We start from the raw sequence: 19,825 nt of genomic DNA, 5'->3' as shown, positions 1-19,825 counted from the left end.
AAATTAATCCAGTTTAAAGTTATACACCGAATTCACTACTCCAAAACTAGATTAAGCAAAATATTTCCCTCCATATCTTCTCAATGTGATAGGTGCAAGATGGCGGAGGGGACGTTGGTTTTGCCCTAATTTATATGATTTCTGGTCTAAGATCTTTGAATTGTTTTCAAGCGCATACAGAATTAACATTCAGCCTGACCACAATCTGGCTATTTTTGGCTATCTGATGTAATGGATACTATCCCCCATACTCTTCAGCATGCTCTAACGGTAGGCTTGATTGCGGGCAAAAACGTAATACTCCTCAATTGGAAAAGTTCACAAGCACCTTGTTTCCAGAGATGGTTAAATGAGATGCTTTATAATATCCAAATGGAACAGTTACATTTTGGGGAGTTCTGCTCACAAAAAAAAAATTTGAAGCCACATGGGGACCTCTCTTGGGACTTTTGGAAGTTTAACATTTGCTTCCCTCTCCTGTGGTGAATCTGCTGTGTTATAAAACAATTGTGAATATTGTAATTTTCGTTTATTTATTTATTTGCAATAATTATTTTGTATATATTTGCTGACTGAGGCAATCCAGATGTTGTTGTTTTTTTTTTTGTCTTGTTGTCCCGACTGTTTTATGTTTTTGTGTTTGTTCATATAACTTCAAAACTGTTAATAAAAAATATATATTTTAAAAACAGTAAAAAAAAAACATGAACCCATACTACTACAAATAATAATTATAATAATAATGATAAATACACAAAGAACAAACAGCTACAACATGGTTCTTGGACCCCAAAATCATGTGGATTTATCACCTTTTCCATCAAGCATTTGTTGACGTTAGTTACAGATTGTAATGTTTCAAACACCCAGCCTTCATGCAGTTCAAAATAATTGCCACCAGGTTGCACTATAACCATATTTTCAGAACCACATATAATTTATGGTTGTGCGCATTACACACACAAACGCGCGCGCACACACACAGAGAGAGAGAGAGAGAGAGAGAGAGAGAGAGAGAGAGAGAGAGAGAGAGAGAGAGAGAGAGAGAGAGAGAGAGAGAGAGAGAGAGAGAGAGATATTTGAAATAGTTAATTAATACATAATTCAATTGAATTTATAAAAATAAAACCTACTGTTTATTTCCACTGCATTCCCTCGCCCCATGTGTATCTGAATATATGTGTGCACTTGGGTGTAGTTTCTATGAAAGCTTGTTACACTTTAGTGAGATGCGTGTGCAGCGGCAGCGACAGATGGTGGGCTCCTCATCCCTCGGGAAGGCAATCTCTACGAATGCGAGCGCGTGTCAATCACCCGCTCTCATGTGATGGCTCCTGCCAGTGACGTGCCCACCATATGGCCTGGCATCAGAGCAGGTATGTAACCCTTCCTGCTAGGGATGCCACACCGCCTCGCTGCAGTCCGGGAAAGGGATAACACATACCGGATCACAGACAATCGCGCCTCTCTTTTTCTTAGTCTTCTTAGCATAGGGAAACATGAAGATGATGTAGACGTACGCGCCTTCACCGTATAGAGCACCATAAACTAGGTGAGTTTTTCAGACGTGATAGAATATATAATCATAACAAATAATTATTTATATATGAATTTTAATAAATATTTAAAAGAAAATATGCCAACTACGGATGCTGGTGGAATTAGCTTTAGTCTAATTCAAAGTCGAATTTTGTCTAATTTAGATTTATTTATTTTTTTATCATCGGTGATACCTTTTCTCAGAGAATGGTACGTTTTAATTAAAGCAGCCGTGAAATAATATATGTGAGCCATAAATCGGATTTGACTTCAGAAGCAGGTGTTATCGATAACGGCTTCACAGTTTACAGTAATCCAGGTTATTTAGATATATTTGACGAGACATTACGACAATCCTTAGTAGATAGTGTTGTTTCTCGTAGACCTATGTTGTGCAAATTGTTTGTTACATTTTCAGTGACTTTTGCTGAGATATTACTAATAATGCAAGCTTTCTTGTGGGTTATCAGTGCATAGAGTTAACGTCAGTATTTTAATAATCAGTAGTTAATACAAATAATATGACAATAATTTGCATAGTAGTATAGCTATATACCAATTATTTAAAAACAAAATATTGTTAATCAGAAGGCGTTTTTACAACAAAGACACTCGACTCTTTTTGACAATTAAATTGTGTGACATTTTTTCATTGCAATAAAAAAATATAGCCTATATGTTTATAAGTTAAATAAAATTAGCTAGCTATGTTGGGAAGTTTTTCTTTTCTCTATCAACTATGGTTTTGTAACAGATGGGAAAGGAAAAGAGCCGGGGACAGGAGGGAGACCAACGGCAGTTTTAGAACCTGGACATGGGTTGTGTTTTTGGGACCCCGCCCTCATCAAAAGGAGCAAGGAATTGTCTATTGTGGTCATAAATGAGATCGTATTACAATTTTATATTAAATTGACTCTACAGTTAGGCTACAGCTTTTTTCATTAATTTTCCTTTTTTATATATTATTCGCTGTTTTAAATGGTCCTCGATTAGTTTTTGGTGTGCTGGAATGCCGCCAGAATGAAGATGGAAAGGAAAGGGCGAAGGGGGTACTCGCAGCTCAAAACGAGTAGCCTACCCCGAGCCCCCCCACCCCACCTCGTGTGAGGACCTGCTGCGAGGGGCCAAACAGGACTACAGAAATTGGGAATTGGGGAGTGAGACCGTCTGGCGACGTATGTCGCTCTCACTGAATTAAAATACCTCTTTAAAAGTCGTCTTCCACACAGATATATGACGCTTGATTTTTATTTGCCTTTTACCCATTTCAATTAAATTTTTGCTCTTTAAAATCGTTCCTTTCATCAAAATGGTATATAGCTACAGAAACTAGGCTATATTTGAAAATAACCCTTATTTACTTCAGTGATAGCAGAGCACATTAACATTTCCACTGTATGGGGTGCTAAATATTTCAAACATCATTTGTGTTGTACACAATTTCCACGTCACGGTTTAATTATTAAAACATTTGTTTACTCGTTGTCTATGTTTCAGTGGCTCCACCATGTTGACAAGATTATTTAACGAACCTTCACTGCTTCCGGACATGGAGAAGTTCGGGGGCTGGGTGGATGACAGCGGGAGCGAGTGCTCCAAAACCAAGGACGAAGAGCAGGAGCGCTGTCGCCTAGGCGACGAGGACTTGGACGATGTGAAAGACGGGAGCAGCCGGGCTCAGTCGGAAATTGCTGGGGAGGAAGACGAAGATGATGATGTTGATGAAGATGATTGTGGAGATGAGGGGGACGGAGACAGACCTAAAAAACGTGGGCCAAAAAAACGCAAAATGACGCCGGCTAGGTTAGAGCGCTCGAAAGTAAGGCGCCAAAAAGCGAACGCAAGAGAACGCACGCGCATGCACGATCTAAATTCAGCACTTGACAATCTACGCAAGGTAGTACCATGCTATTCAAAAACCCAAAAACTCTCTAAAATTGAAACATTACGGTTGGCGAAAAACTACATTTGGGCGCTGTCAGAAATCCTGCGGAATGGGAAGAGACCGGACGTGGTTTCGTATGTACAGACACTGTGCAAAGGCCTCTCCCAACCCACGACCAATCTGGTGGCTGGGTGCCTCCAACTTAACTCAAGGAATTTTCTAACGGAACAATGTCAAGAGGGAGCGCGCTTTCACTTGCCCACCCCCTCATTCTCCATGCACGGATATCCATATCAATGCTCCCGTCTATCAAGTACACATAGTCAGTCTGGGTCCAATGCACATAGCCTCCGAAATCATTCTTTCTGTTCGGCCTATGAGGCACTGTACGCCGAAGGCACGTCCCCAGAATATAACAGTCCAGATTACGAGGGCCACCACAGCCCTCCCGTGTGTGTAAATGGTAACTTTGCACTGAGACAACAGGAGCCACTCTCACCAGAGGCGGAAAGAGGTTATCAATATTCTATGCATTACACCAGTCTGCATGGTTCACGTTCCTCCACTGCTCATGGTCTTGCTTACGCCCCATCAGGTGCTCGCAGTGGCAGCGCGCACTCGGAGAACCTTCCACCGTTTCATGATGTACACGTGCACCATGATCGGGCGCCTGCATATGAAGAACTTAACGCCTTTTTCCACAATTAGGTGATTTTTTCCCTGCTAATGCCCATTTGGGAGGAGAGGAGAGGGAGGGGACAGAGGAAGAGAGAAAGATTCCACATTCAAAACATGAATTAATTTACTTTTCGCTACTGTAGCCTACTCTTAAACCAGTTTATTATAATTGTTTTACATTACTGGACTGTAGGCTTTTTCTTTTTTTTCTTCTTTTTTTTTTTAACAGTAATTCTATAACGACAAAATGTATATAAAATAAGTCAGGACATGAATCCAACTGCAAAAAAAACATTTTTGCCAAGTGGTAGTGCTATTTATGATTGATGACCGTAACACGTCTCTAATGTAATGCCAAGAAGAAGAACAAAAAATGTTAAATTAACTAAATTGTTAAATGAAGTCTTTTTCTTGATCAAACAAATAAAGCATATTGTTCCAGAATTATCTGGGGCTGTCATTTCCCATTGGGAACTGGTCAGACAGAAATTGTAAGAATATACTAAGAATAAACAAACATGAGTACACCAGACTGTATGAGTACAATTTCAGTGATAGCAAAAATGAGAACGAAAAATGAATCTCATTCATTATGTTTTAATGGAATTTTAAGGTTTACAAAATTCAGGTCAATATATTTTAGTCGACAGGTGCAATTTCACGATATCACATCCAAAAAAAATTCTGATGGTAGTCCAATCTGTCTGATTTTACAATAGTGCTTGGGTAATATAAAATGGCAAGCTGTTGGAAGACTAATTAAGTTAGAACATACCATTATTTGTTGATATTAAATAAAAATCAGATTGTGAAAATTTGGGTAACTAAATTAAACTGGATTTGTCATATATTGGTTATAGGTAGCATCCTTATAAACGTGTTCATCATTTTTCTTTTCTTTTTTCAACAAAGAAACCATTTTGATTATCTTTAAAGTGAATGTAGTGTGTGTGTGTGTGTGTGTGTGTGTGTGTGTGTGTGTGTGTGTGTGTGTGTGTGTGTGTGTGTGTGTATGTGTGTGTGTGTGTGTGTGTGTGTGTGTGTGTGTGTGTGTGTGTGTGTGTGTGTGTGTCTGAATAAGGCAATTTTCCAGGCATGTTATACATTTCAAATATTGATGACATGGAAGAGCAAAACAATTGCTACTAACAATACTACTGAAAAAAGTAATGAGGTTATTGGATGGTTTAAATAATCATATATTTATTTGCATAAAAATAATAATTTACCATTATTGGGATGTGTTTTGAATGTTCAACCTCAGTGTGAGCAGTGTAAACATTTCACATCAACTAAAATACCTATAAAGATTTGCTTATTCAAAAGCGTTAACATTCCTCAATGGCTTAAATAGCCTATTTCGACATATTTATGTACATTTGTTTTGCATTCTACTGGAGTTATATGTCCTATTTCATTCAATTTCAGTGTGTGAAGCATTTTATTATTATTAACTTACGCAGTAGGCCTATTATTTTCCTAATCCGACAAAAAATATGAATTCGTTTTTTTTAAGCATGATGGAGTAGTACACCATGATCTGTTCACTTTATAAATAAATTAACTAATACGCAACTGCATTTCACTTTGTGATAATTATTACATTAGCCTACTTCTCCCATGGTTAGAATTTGATAGCATGAACATTAATTGCATTACCATTTTGATTTAAAACACGATCATTGTTTTTATTATTATAATTGTTATTATTATTATTAGGCTAGGCCTAGGCTACTATTCGGTCGAAATTACGTTACATTTTTAGCAAAAACAAATATACAATTAAAGCGACTTGTGTGCATAAATGAATCGTTTAAGTGACGCATGCAGCAAATGTTTTATTCATTAAAGCTCCGTGTCGTTGTTATTGTTACCTTATGACTACTTTCATATAGCATATTGTAGCATGATTATTGCATTGTGGATAACTTCTTAAAATATTATTCATTAATTAAAAATATATCGGAATAGTTATGTATAATTTTACAGGTAGCCTATGTAAACTTTTAAATTCCTTTTAAACGTTGGCCCTTTTCTTTTGGTTTGTAGGTTGTTGCTATCAATTAACACATTTAGACGGACAGTTATTATTTGCTATGGAATGCCTGGTAACTACTTTTCATTTACAAGGCAGTCTTTTAGTACAACATTTGCAATATGCCTATCTTAAAATGACAGTTGAGTGGCTTTTTGCCGCACTTTAGCTTAAAACAGTTTTATTTAGACCCATTCGCTGCAGTCTTGTGTGCTCCATTTGGCTAAATGTAAATTGTAAAAAAAAATACGTTTTTTGTTGCATTGTTTTTTTTTAACAGTCTATTACCGTATATACCTTATATAATTACCTTATTACCAGTCTATTACCTTACCCAAGTGTCATCCATTAGCAGAGGAAAAATCTCTTTTAGGTTCCTTAAAAACCAAAGCAACGTTTCTAAACAACTGTATGAATGAAAAGGTTCACATAGTGTTTAGCCTATTCAATCAGATTACAAAACACGTTTTGCATTTTTATTTTCTATGTTTCTATTTTTTTATTTTAGGCCGAAATCAGGTAATGTTCATTCAAGAAACCTGTGAGTTCAAAGTGAATATTTTTCTTATGATTCTGGCATTGATGTTTCGAGCCCAGAGGGTAAAAGCCAACAAGGACAAAAGGCGATCCCTCCTTAAACTCGACCACAGCCGAGGTGATCTTAAGCGGCGTCCAGAGGCCACGGGCTGGCACGGAACCCAGAGACTCAGGAGACACGCTCTTGCCAATTCGCTAAATGTCTTAGCGTCAGTGCGCACGGCCAGCGGGGCAGCCCACCACAGCGATGCCAGCTGCGCCGTGTGCCAAGCCTGGCCAAAGCTGCGCTGCTGGGTGGAGGCGGTGTTTCTTTCCTAATTCAGCAGCATCTGTTCATTATTTCATATTTTATAGGGAAGAAGGGTTCAACTATATTCTAGCAACTGGAAACAGCACGGCCTATAACCACCGGGACTGCACAGCGTAACAGTTGGAACAGACATATGCGGTACATTAACTCATTCGAATTTTTTTAGACCAGTGATAACGTAATGCAGGTAAACAGGATTTGACAAATATATATATACATACATACATAGGCTACATTATAAGGGGGAAAAGTGTTAAAATGGAAAACGTAAAGAAACACCAGACACAAGGGCAATTGTAACATGACAAAATAAATATTTATATAATATTTAAATACAGCTTTACGGCGAAAACGGAAACATATTAATAAAGCAATTATCATTATGCAATTTAACGTATACTAAATGTAGTTAATGTAATGAGATGACAGTGAGATAACATTACTTTACTGGAAGCTAAATTTACTTTTAACATGATTGCATCAGATTAATTTAAAAATGGCAAATAAATATTAAGCACTCCACTTTAAGAATAGTCCGTAAAATAGTTATATGACCCAATGTAGATACCCTGTTAATTTAAATGAATATACATTTTCTGTATTGGTTATTTTTTCAAAGGGTTTTACACGTTTTAAATTACGCATTGCGTTTTGTTTTAAGGGTTGAAGGAAATGCCTGTATGTAAAACGTTGAAGTGATTTTCTGCCAAGACATTATCCGTTTTTCTATAGATTTTTTTCCCCTTAGCATACGTTTTAATCTTGCAATGATTCAGATTTCAGGAACCTCCATTTACCTTTTGATAGATGATTTGAAGCCTACTTCTAAAACATTTGGTAAGCAACATTTACACATATAAACCCTTAAACAAAATCTTTAAAGACCAACTCCACTTTTAAATCAAATGTAAAGTGATTTTTTTTACCCTATTATATGCGTCATGCAGTGACTGTGTTCACTGTACCATTTTCTGCATGCCAGCCACACCCCAGCAGTGCCTGTCATGGAGGCTGGCACAGATTGGCATAGCTTATCAAAATTCCACAGCATCTGTTCACTGTGGCAGGGTGGCACTGCAGAGAAAATGAGTACAAGGAGAACATATAAACAAATAAGAGAACTTAAGAATTTTCAGCATACTATGAATGTACTTTCATGAAAAATTTAAATGCATTTGTTCATTTCAGAAGATGGAGATGTGATTTTAAGTTTTAAGATTTTACTTTCTATAAGAAGGTGTGTGATCAGTGTTGGAATACAAATATAGGCTATAGAGAAGTACAATTATTTCCTTTTAATAGTGCCATAGTATTGTTTTCCTTGCATAATTCTGGGTTTACAGCACAGTGTTTATTAGTGTGTGTTTATGTCTTGAGTACATATGAGTGCATCGGGGTTGTTCCTTATCTGCACAGATGGCATGTGTTTGGGGGAGGGGGGTATAAGCTTCTGATGATGCCATGCTATGGTCACATGGGCATCGGTAATTGGGCGCCATATTGCCTGGTTTGCAGGGCTCTGGGGCAGCCAGTCACCCAGCTGGACCTGTCAGATGGCATTGAATCCAGCTCACTGCCCTCCACCCTCGCATCCTTTCTTCTCTGTTTCTCTCTCCATCTCTCACTTTTAAATTTTTAAACCCACTGCCACATTTTTCTTCACTGTCTTACATTGTGGTACACCAGTCCTCATCTTACCTCAAGACACATCTGTTGAAAACACATTTCATGACTGTGGATGCTTGTACAATAAAATGAATAAAATAATGAATGTTTAAAGACAAAGAACAAAGAAAGATTCTTGTGTAGAAAAACTTCTCACATAACTGCAATACAAAATCAACTTTGGCTAACAATATCACATTTAATTTCTCATCAAAGGAAATAATCTCATCAAGAAACAGCTGACAACTCAGAAGATTAGCACTTAACAGTATATCATTATGACAGATGGTAAACACACATATATATATATATATATATATATATATATATATATATATATATTAATTTTATTTTTTAATATCTATCTATTCAATTTGTATATAAAGGTGATTAGTAAAAAGGTTACTTCATGATACCTAACGGTAACAAATTGAATAGATAGATAGATAGATAGATAGATAGATAGATAGATAGATAGATAGATAGATAGATAGATAGATAGATAGATAGACATTAAATGTTTTTGTACAGCTAAAATAACTGGAAGCAACTGACACCCGTGCACATAAAAAATGGCTGCACCCATTCTTACTTCTTCATAGTAATGAATGTGTTAAGACATAGAACAAAAAAAAGATAATTTCACATTTCATTCTTTCATATGTGTGTGTGTGTGTGTGTGTGTGTGTGTGTGTGTTTAGTGCAATATATTTAGCTTGTTCGTGTGTGTTGCTGTATGATGTGATTATAAATTGGGCCCTTTATAAGAGTGTTTTAATTGAGAAACATGTTCATCAGATAAAAGTAACCACGTTGTTAGATAGCCATTGTGTCTGTGCTGGCATGAACTGCTTTAATCTATGCAAAGTGTGGCATCAAATAAAGAAAAACACACCACTTGGGATGCTGAGGATGGGTATTTCTTTCAGTAATACCAGGATGTGATATGTACTGGGTGCTTGAATTTTTCAGAATCCTTGCAATTTTAGCCCGCTGACGAAGGCCTCTTTTTAGGCAGTCACATGTATGTATGTAACTGCTCTAATCACTAGAACTACAAACCCTCTGTTTTATGAGGACTCTCCATATACATAATGATTTTTATACTGTACAAACTTTACATTCTACCTCTTAACCTAGCTGTGATTTGACAAGATGGCACCGGTGTGTGTGGCAGGCCATCTGTGTCCTAGTGTGTGTGCTTTGTTGTTTGTATTATTGCTTTGAAATCCAAACTTTTAAACTTTGCTGACTTATAATCGCCAAACTCTTCAAAATATTCAACATACCTTCAAATAGCTGTCTAGTTTGGACTGGAGTAACCCACGCCTGTATCCCCCTCCGTGTTGTTGTCTGTACCACCAGCTTTTCTACTCTGATAGCCCAGCGCAGTACATCGACGAAATCCCGCTAGAAGACGAGAAAAGCACGGGGTATATTAGGCCTAGTCCACACGTACACAGGTATTTTTATAAACAGAGTTTTTCCTCCTTTGTTTAAAAAAAAAAAAATCTCGTCCACATAAGCACCGTTTAAAGAAAAGTCTGTCCACATTAAAATGCAAAAACACGATATGAAGCGCTGTCAAAAGCGTGGTGATATAACCCTAACCGTAAAGCCATGTTGGCCAATCAGAAGCCTGAAAAAAAAGGTTATTGCCAGTTCCAGTAGGCTAACAGTGACCTGCGTAGTATTGCATTCTGACACCTCTGTTCTACATTATAATAGGAGAATTGTGCATGTATGTATACATATTATAAGCCCTGTTAGCAGAGTTATTAGCAGCAATACTTTGGCTACATCCACCATTGCACAGACTTGCCTCATGTAAACAAAGAAGATAGCTGCGCACAATCTGACATCAAACAAAAGAGATAACAGCGCGCACTCCAACGCCACAAAGCCAAAATCTCCGGTTTCACGGGCTACATGACAACACTGCAACCGACAGGACCCTGGCAGGAGTTTTCAAAAAGGTTCGGTTTCAGTGACCTGATACTGTGTTTGCATGAACGGCCAAACCGCATAGAAAAGTTTGTGCCGCATAGAACCGTTTGTGTGCCGTAGTTACTCTTAAGTCCTTCCTGGCTGATTGGTCTGCGACCCAGGTTCGCTGGAAGTGCTGGCACATGAACCAAACAAAGACTTCATTGATGATTTTGCTGCTCTTCTGGGGGATTTTATCCAGAACTATGATACATTTTTAATCCTAGGAGATTTTAGCAGAAGACTTTTTAACTCTTGTTAGTTCTTTTGGGATTGATCAGCTAGTGAAAGGCCCCACACACATCCTTGGTCATACACTTGATCTTGTGTTGTCTTGTCTATCTGCGATATTGATATTTGATATGTTAGTTTTATGGATCACAAACGGAAAATTAGTTCTGATTCTGGGGTAGTCTTTTCCACAGTCTTTAAAGAGGCTTGTAATTTGTGTAACCTAGCATGTCCCCTTGAGTCACTGAGTGCTGAAGACCATCTTACTTCATTTAATTCTACCTGTATAAAGATTCTGGATATTGCTTCTTTGAAACCTAAAACTTTTAAATCGAAATCAAAACCTTGGCTGAACAATAGTATACGCTCTTTTAAGACAGATTTGTTGAAGAGCGAAATGGAGGTGGAAAAAAGACAAACTCCAGGTGTCATACAAAATTGTAATATTCATTGTCAACATTTTCAAAAAGCAGTAAAAGCCGCTAGGACTAAATATTGTTCGGAGATCATTCCAAACTCTGCTATAAATCCCTCTTCAATGGTTCTCCCAAATTTGTCAAACACTTCTAAATTTTTTTATTAACAATATTGCAAATATAAGATCACATATTTAACCTCCTTTGTTTGATCTGTCTGACTTAGTTATTTGCTCCAGTGTTTTATCTCTGTTTGAACCCATTTCCTTTGAAACCATTCAAGAAGTGGCCAATCAGTTAAAGCCTACCTCCTCCCATCAGGACAAAATTCCTACATATCTGCTTAAACAAGTTCTATATACTGTCGGACCTAGTTTATTTTCCATAGTCAATAAATGCCTTGTCACGGGGACTATGTGGCGTCCAGGGCGGAGGCGACAGTCGAACGGGCGGCCAGGGCGGAGGCGACAGTCGATCGGGCGGCCAGGGTGGAGAAGACAGTCCCTCGGGCGGCCAGGGCGGAGACGACAGTCCCTCGGGCGGCCAGGGCGGAGACGACAGTCCCGCGGGCGGCCAGGGCGGAGGCTTAGGAACAGACACTGGCTCAGGAACAGGCACCGGCCATCTTGTCCGGAGACACTGGATCGGTAGACGTGACGTGAACAGTCTCTGGATCGGCAGGCGTGAAGTGAACAGTCTCTGGATCGGCAGACGTGACGTGAACAGTCTCTGGATCGGCAGGCGTGAAGTGAACAGTCTCTGGATCGGCAGACGTGACGTGAACAGTCTCTGGATCGGCAGACGTGACGTAAACAGTCTCTGGATCGGCAGACGTGACGTGAACAGTCTCTGGATCGGCAGACGTGACGTGAACAGTCTCTGGATCGGCAGACGTGACGTGAACAGTCTCTGGATCGGCAGACGTGACGTGAACAGTCTCTGGATCGGCAGACGTGACGTGAACAGTCTCTGGATCGGCAGACGTGACGTGAACAGTCTCTGGATCGGCAGACGTGACGTGAACAGTCTCTGGATCGGCAGACGTGACGTGAACAGTCTCTGGACCGGCAGACGTGACGTGAACAGTCTCTGGATCGGCAGACGTGACGTGAACAGTCTCTGGATCGGCAGCTTGAGCGGGGCCGGCAGGGCGAGCATCTTGAGCGGGGCCGGCAGGGCGAGCATCTCGGGCGGCCAGGGCGGAGGCTTAGGAACAGACACTGGCTCAGGAACAGGCACCGGCCATCTTGTCCGGAGACACTGGATCGGTAGACGTGACGTGAACAGTCTCTGGATCGGCAGGCGTGAAGTGAACAGTCTCTGGATCGGCAGACGTGACGTGAACAGTCTCTGGATCGGCAGGCGTGAAGTGAACAGTCTCTGGATCGGCAGACGTGACGTGAACAGTCTCTGGATCGGCAGACGTGACGTAAACAGTCTCTGGATCGGCAGACGTGACGTGAACAGTCTCTGGATCGGCAGACGTGACGTGAACAGTCTCTGGATCGGCAGACGTGACGTGAACAGTCTCTGGATCGGCAGACGTGACGTGAACAGTCTCTGGATCGGCAGACGTGACGTGAACAGTCTCTGGATCGGCAGACGTGACGTGAACAGTCTCTGGATCGGCAGACGTGACGTGAACAGTCTCTGGACCGGCAGACGTGACGTGAACAGTCTCTGGATCGGCAGACGTGACGTGAACAGTCTCTGGATCGGCAGCTTGAGCGGGGCCGGCAGGGCGAGCATCTTGAGCGGGGCCGGCAGGGAGAGCAGCTTGAGCGGGGCCGGCAGGGCGAGCATCTTGAGCGGGGCCGGCAGGGCGAGCATCTTGAGCGGGGCCGGCAGGGCGAGCATCTTGAGCGGGGCCGGCAGGGCGAGCATCTTGAGCGGGGCCAGCAGGGAGAGCAGCTTGAGCGGGGCCGGCAGGGCGAGCATCTTGAGCGGGGCCGGCAGGGCGAGCATCTTGAGCGGGGCCGGCAGGGCGAGCAGCTCGGGCGGTGCGGGCAGAGCAAGATGCCTGAGTGGTGCGTCAGGGATGGCAGTCACCTCCAGGATGGTCTCTGGGTTAGGAGCCACTGGACAAGTCGTTGCGGAGGCCTTTCCTTTCCTCCTCCGTCTCCGGACTACCCGCCTCGAGACCACCGGACTCAGGACCACTGGTACTGGGACCACCGGCACTGGGACCACCGGCACTGGGATCACCGGCACTGGGACCACCGGCACTGGGACCACCGGCACTGGGACCACCGGCACTGGGACCACCGGACTCGGGACCACCTCCCTGGCAATTCTCTCCCGATGGCGAATGAGACCCTCCACCATCGCCTCAAAACTGACCCAATCGAATGCTCTTCGGATCAGCCAGTCCATTGGCTCATCAAGCGCATGATTAAATAAATCCTTAAGAGCCTCCTCGCCAAGGTTCAGCCCCTCAGCTGCGCTACTGAACCTCCGGCTGAACTCTCTCACCTCCGGCTGAACTCTCTCACCTCTGTCCCCTGCTGACAGAGGGAGACTAGCTCCTTAAATTGGAGCATCCGCTCCCATTGCGAACAGGAGACTGGTTGCGCACCTCTCATGTGAGTCCTCATGTGGTCGGTACGTTATGTCACGGCTGGTACAATGCAAAAAGGTGCGAGGACTAGGGATGGCTGACGCGAAACAGTCGTTCCGAAGCTTTGCGAGATCCCGAAGCGCAGATGTTGAAACACTGATCTGAAGCGTGATTCAAAACACCCATGTCACGTGACTATGGCCAATCGAAGCCTTCATCAGGTGTGATCCGCCGAATCAGCGTTTGATTGACAGGATCGGGAACAGACCACACAAGCGCACATCTGTATAAAAGTGAAATCAAGTCAAGTCAAGTCACCTTAATTTATATAGCGCTTTTTACAATACAGATTGTATCAAAGCAGCTTCACAGTGATAACATGAAAATAATACAAAAAACAATTTCATCATCGTCCACCTTTAAGGCAGATCTATAATATTGTTGAAATCAACGCATATTGACCTCGTGGGTTTTTGTGAGAGGAGTTTGATTTTGAGATAGCGAATTTTTGGTGATATAGTGACATTTATAGAGCGATTTGTTTAGTTATATTTAAGCTTACATTTAAATGTAGCCTACACATTGACTGATAGGCTAGTAGAGACAGACAGAGTACATATAGTGACACATTAATAGATACATAGATAGAAATATATATATAGACAGATAGATTCATAGATAGATATATAGATACGATAGGCTACATATTGATGTCCTTGCAAAAAAAAATATCTCTGTATGCCAACAACAAGTGTCCCTTGCGAGAGGATATTTTCAAAGGCTTGAGAAATTATCTGTAAAAAAAGAAGTAGGCTAAGTCCTTCCACAGCAGAGAAATTAATATTTTTGAATAAAAATCTATAAAAAAAGTTAGACATTGTGGCTTGATTTATTTTATTAATATTAATTTTTCATGACCAAAATAACATTATGCACAGTGAGGAGCCTACAGGTTACAAGCTTCACATATTAGAAAAATACAATAATAAAAAAACAACTTTTTTTTAATGGGTTAGTTGTCAAGGTTGTTTCAGATCAACACCTGCAAATTATCACTTGGTGTCACCGTTGAGACGGGTGTCGGATTGTTTCACGAAGCCTCGACACAATATGACACATTCGCTTCAACTGTTTCATTGTTTCACGAAGCCTCAATCTGCCCACCACTAGCGAGGACTCAAGTGCCGGAGCATTCTATTAATTTACAAAATATAACAAACACAAAACAAAACCCACGAGGAGGAAAACATAACTAATAAATACAAAACAAAAACAGAACCTGAAACGTACTGGGGAATGGGAAACATTAGACAACGTACCAACACAGACTGCAAACAAGAGGGGACTTAAAAAGTGAAACTAATCAGGAGGGAATAGGTGGATGAACTCAAACAATAATCAGATAACAAGGGGGAGGGATCAGACAATGACACGAGCACATGGCCCAAAATAACAAAACACCCATGTGCAGCACAAGACAGGAAAGGCATGTGACACTATGCCAGAGTGTTTGAAACATGCTGTTGTCCAACCTCTTATTAACCTCTTAGGGCGGCAGTGGCTCAGTGGTTCATGTAGGTTGTTACAAACCGAGTCCTTGGTGGTTCAATCCCCGGTTCCACTTGACCAAGTGTCGAGGTGTCCATGAGCAAGACACCTAACCCCAGCTGCTCCCGACGAGCTGGATGGCGCCTTGCATGAAAGCGCTATATAAATGCAGTCCATTTACCATTTATTAAGAAACTAAATCTCGATCCTAGCCTGGGAAAACCCAGACCACTTCCGGCAAATTTAGATTTGCTCTGCAAGTGGGTCTGGCAAAGAGCCCATTGAAACCCATTTCCAATCCGCCGAAATCGCGGCACCAATCAGAAACGTTTTACACGATGACGACAGAGCAGAGACGGTGACGCAGATTTTGTACATTACAAAGATGGATGCCGCCGTGGAACATCACAACATCACTCGTTCGAATCAGCTGTCGCGTCTGTTTCAAGCGATTTAAAATTGTCATTTTCGTTAACACAAACAGAGAATTGCTGAGAGTCTCGAGATGTTTCTCCGTCGCTCTGCATACGTCATGTCATTCATCGCTCTGATTGGTTTTAGATCTTTCCGACGTCCGTTGGTGACGCCCCTGTGGAAATGAATTGTCTATGGAGCTTTGCCAGACCCTTACTCAGTTACAACTGAGAGGGTCTGGGTTTTCCCAGGCTATCTCGATCCTACTGTTTTGTCGAATTTTAGATTAATCTCGAAACCTTTTATTTAGAAAATTAAAGAGAAAATTCCAACCTGCAGAGTTTAGTTCCAACCTGCTTCAGCACACATGCCTTTGTATTTTCAAGCGATCCTGAAGAGATTGATGAACTGATTCAGGTGTGTTTGATTAGGGTTGGAACTAAACTCTGCAGGACACTGGCCCTCCAGGAGCAGGATTGAAGACCAGTGCAGACCATAACATTCTAAATCTCCCACCTTGAACATTGTGGAGGGATTAAAGGAAATGTCCTAAAATGGTTTAGATCTTATCTAGCAAACAGGATCTATTTCCTCAGGGATCCATTCTAGCTCCTGTTCCGTCAGTGGCGGGCCATGCATTTCACACCTAGGCCTTCAGTGATGTCCAACCTAAATTAATAACTTTTAATAGTGTAGCAGCGCACGCACAAACTCTCTATAATTGTTGTGAAATTCCTGTTTTTATTTTGCTCCGGCAGTCATAGGGTTAATGCGGTGAGTTCGGGAAAGGCCTGGTAGAGAGAAACGAGCGAGTGAGTTCGGCTTTTGTGTTAGTGTACAGTGGTTCTTGATTAATTTGAGTATCCAGAAATATGATTTTTGAAATATATTATTTTGTATGCATGTCCTCATTTGTCATATTTTGAAATGTTAACAATGCATTAATGACAGCACCCTGTGTTAATATTTTTCACAAGTACCCTTTTCTGCTTTTTTAGAGCAATTCCGGAAAAATAAAAGGGTCTGCATGGGGAAGTTAACTCCCATACAGGCAAAAAAAAAAAAAAATACTGGGACAACTTTTAAAAAAAATACAAAGTAAGAAAGTTAATACACAATTCTTTGCTGAAATTTATTGTGCTGTTGCTGTTAACAAGCAATGGTTAATTTGCTCTGCCTTAGGATTGCAAGTGTCCTGGGACAGGTGAGGGTGTGAGTGGGAAACCCACTGCTGGTCTTGCTGATCGATTGCTCCTGTCTGCCTCTGTGACTGCTGCTGCTGTGAGTCTGTTTGCTTCGAGGCTGTAAGTGCCGTCTAAGCCTCGTATTAGCTTCGTATTTCTTTCTGTTTTGAACCATCATTTACTATAATTTCTAGTTGTTTATACTACTAAATACAGCTTACCCAAAATCTCGGATTAACCTGACATTGCTAGCTTCCGTTATTGGTAGCACAACACGCTAGTAACTCACTAGCCTGTTAACGCACCACCCGTTATTTTTCTCTCGCGCGCCCGCGCCTTTGAGTTCATATAAGCCCAGGTGAGTAAGAATCAGTCAACAAACAAGGTAAGTAATGTCTTGTCCTGTTATTGTCACCTGCACTTCATGTCACATGTTTACCATAGCCTTCTCTGTCGGCAATATAGGATTTATATGTGATGAATGCAAGGAGACAGTCAGGCTGACGGATTTCAGAACTAGAGACACGCATCCAAACTTTAATCGAGAATAGTAAGAAGACTAGAGCTTTAGATACTTTTTTGGATGCGCCTAGCCTAGTGAACTCTTTACATGAGTCGGTTCCGGCTGAAGCCCGTGCAGCAGGGCAGATGGGTGACAGTGAGAGATCGCTCTAGTCGCGGATCAAAAAAACACTTTTCTGTTCCAATAACAAATCGATTTGCCCCGCTCAGTGAAACACCCACTGAGAATTATGCTGATTGTGCCCTGGTAATTGGTGATTCGATCACACAGAACGTGAAAATAGAGACACCAGCCACCATAGTCACATGTTTGCCGGGAGCCAGAGCGCCTGACATCAAAGCAAATTTAAAAGTGCTGGCTAATGCTAAACGTAAATTCTCTAAGATTATTATTCACGTCGGCACTAATGATGTTCGACTCTGCCAGTCGGAGATCACCAAAATTAATATTAAAGAGGTGTGTGAACTTGCAAGTACGATGTCAAGCACTGTAATTTGCTCTGGCCCCCTTCCTGTTTGCAGGAGTGATGAGATAGTTAGTAGATTGTGTTCACTCAATGGCTGGCTGTCTGGGTGGTGTCTGCGAAATAATATAGAATTAATAGACAATTAGAAAAGTTTTTGGGGCAAACCTGACCTGTTGAAAAGAGATGGTATTCATCCCTCCTGGGATGGTGCTGCTCTTCTCTCTAGTAATTTGGCTCATAGTCTTAGAGCTAAAACATGACAATCTGGGGCTCAGGTCAGGAAGCAGACAGACTGGCTTAACCGACCGTATGCTAGCGGCCTCACGTCACCAAGGTCAGATAAATCCCATCACATAGAGATTCTTCTTTACCATCATATAGAGACTGTGTCTGTTCCCCGAATTTGGAAATCCAAAAAAACGTTCAAACCATCTAAGGTTAAAAATTGAATTGATGTTCAACAAATAAAAAACAGATATATTACGGATGAGCAAATGATAAAGCTTGGGTTGCTGAATATTCGATCTCTTACTTCAAAAGCGCTAATAGTTAATGATTTGATTTCAGATTATTACCTAGATCTGCTGTGTTTGACAGAAACCTGGCTAAAACCAAACGATTACATTGCTTTAAATGAGTCAACCCCACAAGATTACGGTTATAAACATGAACCTCGTCTGAAACGCAAAGGAGGAGGTGTTGCTGTAATTTATAGTAATATTTTCAAAACCACTAAGAAATCTAGCTTTAAATATAATTATTTTGAAGTGCTGGTGCTTAATTTAAAAATATATAGTGTAAACGATAAATCACGTTTGAAATTTCTGCTGGCTACTGTATACAGGCCACCAGGGCACCATATAGACTTTATCAAAGAATTTGCGGACTTTCTATCAGAATTAGTATTGGCTGCAGATAAAGTACTAATTGTTTGTTTTAATATACACATAGATAATGAAAAAGATGCATTGGGATTGGCATTTAAAGACATTGTAAACTCAATTGGAGTTAGACAACATGTGTCAGGACCTACTCATTGCCGTAATCTTACTCTAGATCTAATACTATCACATGGAATAGATGTTGATGCCGTTGAAATTCTGCAGCAGAGCGATGACATCTCAGATCATTATCTAGTCTCATGTAAATTACATTTAGCCAAGGCTGCAAAGCCGACTCCGTGTTATAAATATGTTAGACCTATAACTTCTGCCACTAAAGATTGCTTTATCAATAATCTTCCTAATCAGTTTCATCATCTCAGCATCCCGGATAGCTTAGAAGAACTTCATATTGCAACAGAAACTTTTAACTCTCTCTTTTCCAGCACTTTAGACACAGTTGCTCCGCTGCGCTTAAAGAAGATTAAAGAACATAGTCCAACGCCGTGGCACAACGAGCACACTCAGGCCCTTAAGAGAGCAGCCAGAAAAATGGAGCGCAACTGGAAGAAAACAAAACTAGAGGTATTTCGGATTTCATGGAAGGAGAGCTCGATTGCTTACAGAGAGGCTTTAAAAAAGCTGCTAGATCTGCTTATTTTTCAACCCTATTAGAAGAAAATAAACATAATCCTAGGTATTTATTTGAAACAGTGGCTAAACTAACAAAAAAAAAGAAAGCTTCAAGCCCAGAAGCTTCCAAGAAACACAGCAGTAATGACTTTATGAACTTCTTCACTTATAAGATCGATAATATCAGGGACAAAATTATAACTATGCAACCGTCTAATACAGTATCGCATCAGGAAGTGCATTGTAGTCTCCCTGTGGGAACTACTATTCAGAGCCTGTAGCCAAAATCAATATGATTAGTGACTCCGGATATGAGCTTGAGACAAGACTTTATTAA

At 40.9% G+C, this 19,825-nt stretch overlaps 2 protein-coding genes across 3 annotated transcripts in view; one reads left to right on the top strand and one right to left on the bottom strand.

Annotated features, from left to right (window-relative positions):
- The window catches only part of LOC306989040 (uncharacterized protein), a gene marked incomplete at its 3' end in the record, with an annotated part of 978,518 nt that overhangs the window by 273,602 nt on the left and 685,091 nt on the right, over positions 1 to 19,825 (bottom strand). The gene's annotated exons all lie outside the window — the stretch shown is intronic.
- Positions 1,276 to 4,628, top strand: neurod2 (neuronal differentiation 2). Of its 2 annotated transcripts, none has more exons than XM_079595444.1 (2): positions 1,276 to 1,376; positions 3,037 to 4,538. In XM_079595444.1, the coding sequence occupies exons 1-2, from the start codon at positions 1,357 to 1,359 to the stop codon at positions 4,130 to 4,132; spliced, it is 1,116 nt and encodes a 371-aa protein (XP_079451570.1). In that variant the 5' UTR covers positions 1,276 to 1,356; the 3' UTR covers positions 4,133 to 4,538. The 2 variants fall into 2 exon arrangements, with proteins under 2 accessions (XP_079451570.1, XP_079451571.1); XM_079595445.1 differs by having other exon boundaries at positions 1,347 to 1,552; positions 3,037 to 4,628.

This window comes from Phoxinus phoxinus (assembly GCF_949152265.1).
Source record: "Phoxinus phoxinus genome assembly, chromosome: 21".
Taxonomy (NCBI): Eukaryota; Metazoa; Chordata; class Actinopteri; order Cypriniformes; family Leuciscidae; genus Phoxinus; species Phoxinus phoxinus.
This window is presented reverse-complemented; position numbering and strand designations above follow the sequence as displayed.

What these genes read in the sequence shown, in the direction of transcription:
- neurod2 (XM_079595444.1), top strand. Translation starts at nt 1,357, where the DNA reads ATGGCCTGGCATCAGAGCAG. An exon ending in ATGGCCTGGCATCAGAGCAG is followed by an intron (nt 1,377 to 3,036) that starts GTATGTAACCCT and finishes TCTATGTTTCAG; the next exon opens with TGGCTCCACCATGTTGACAA.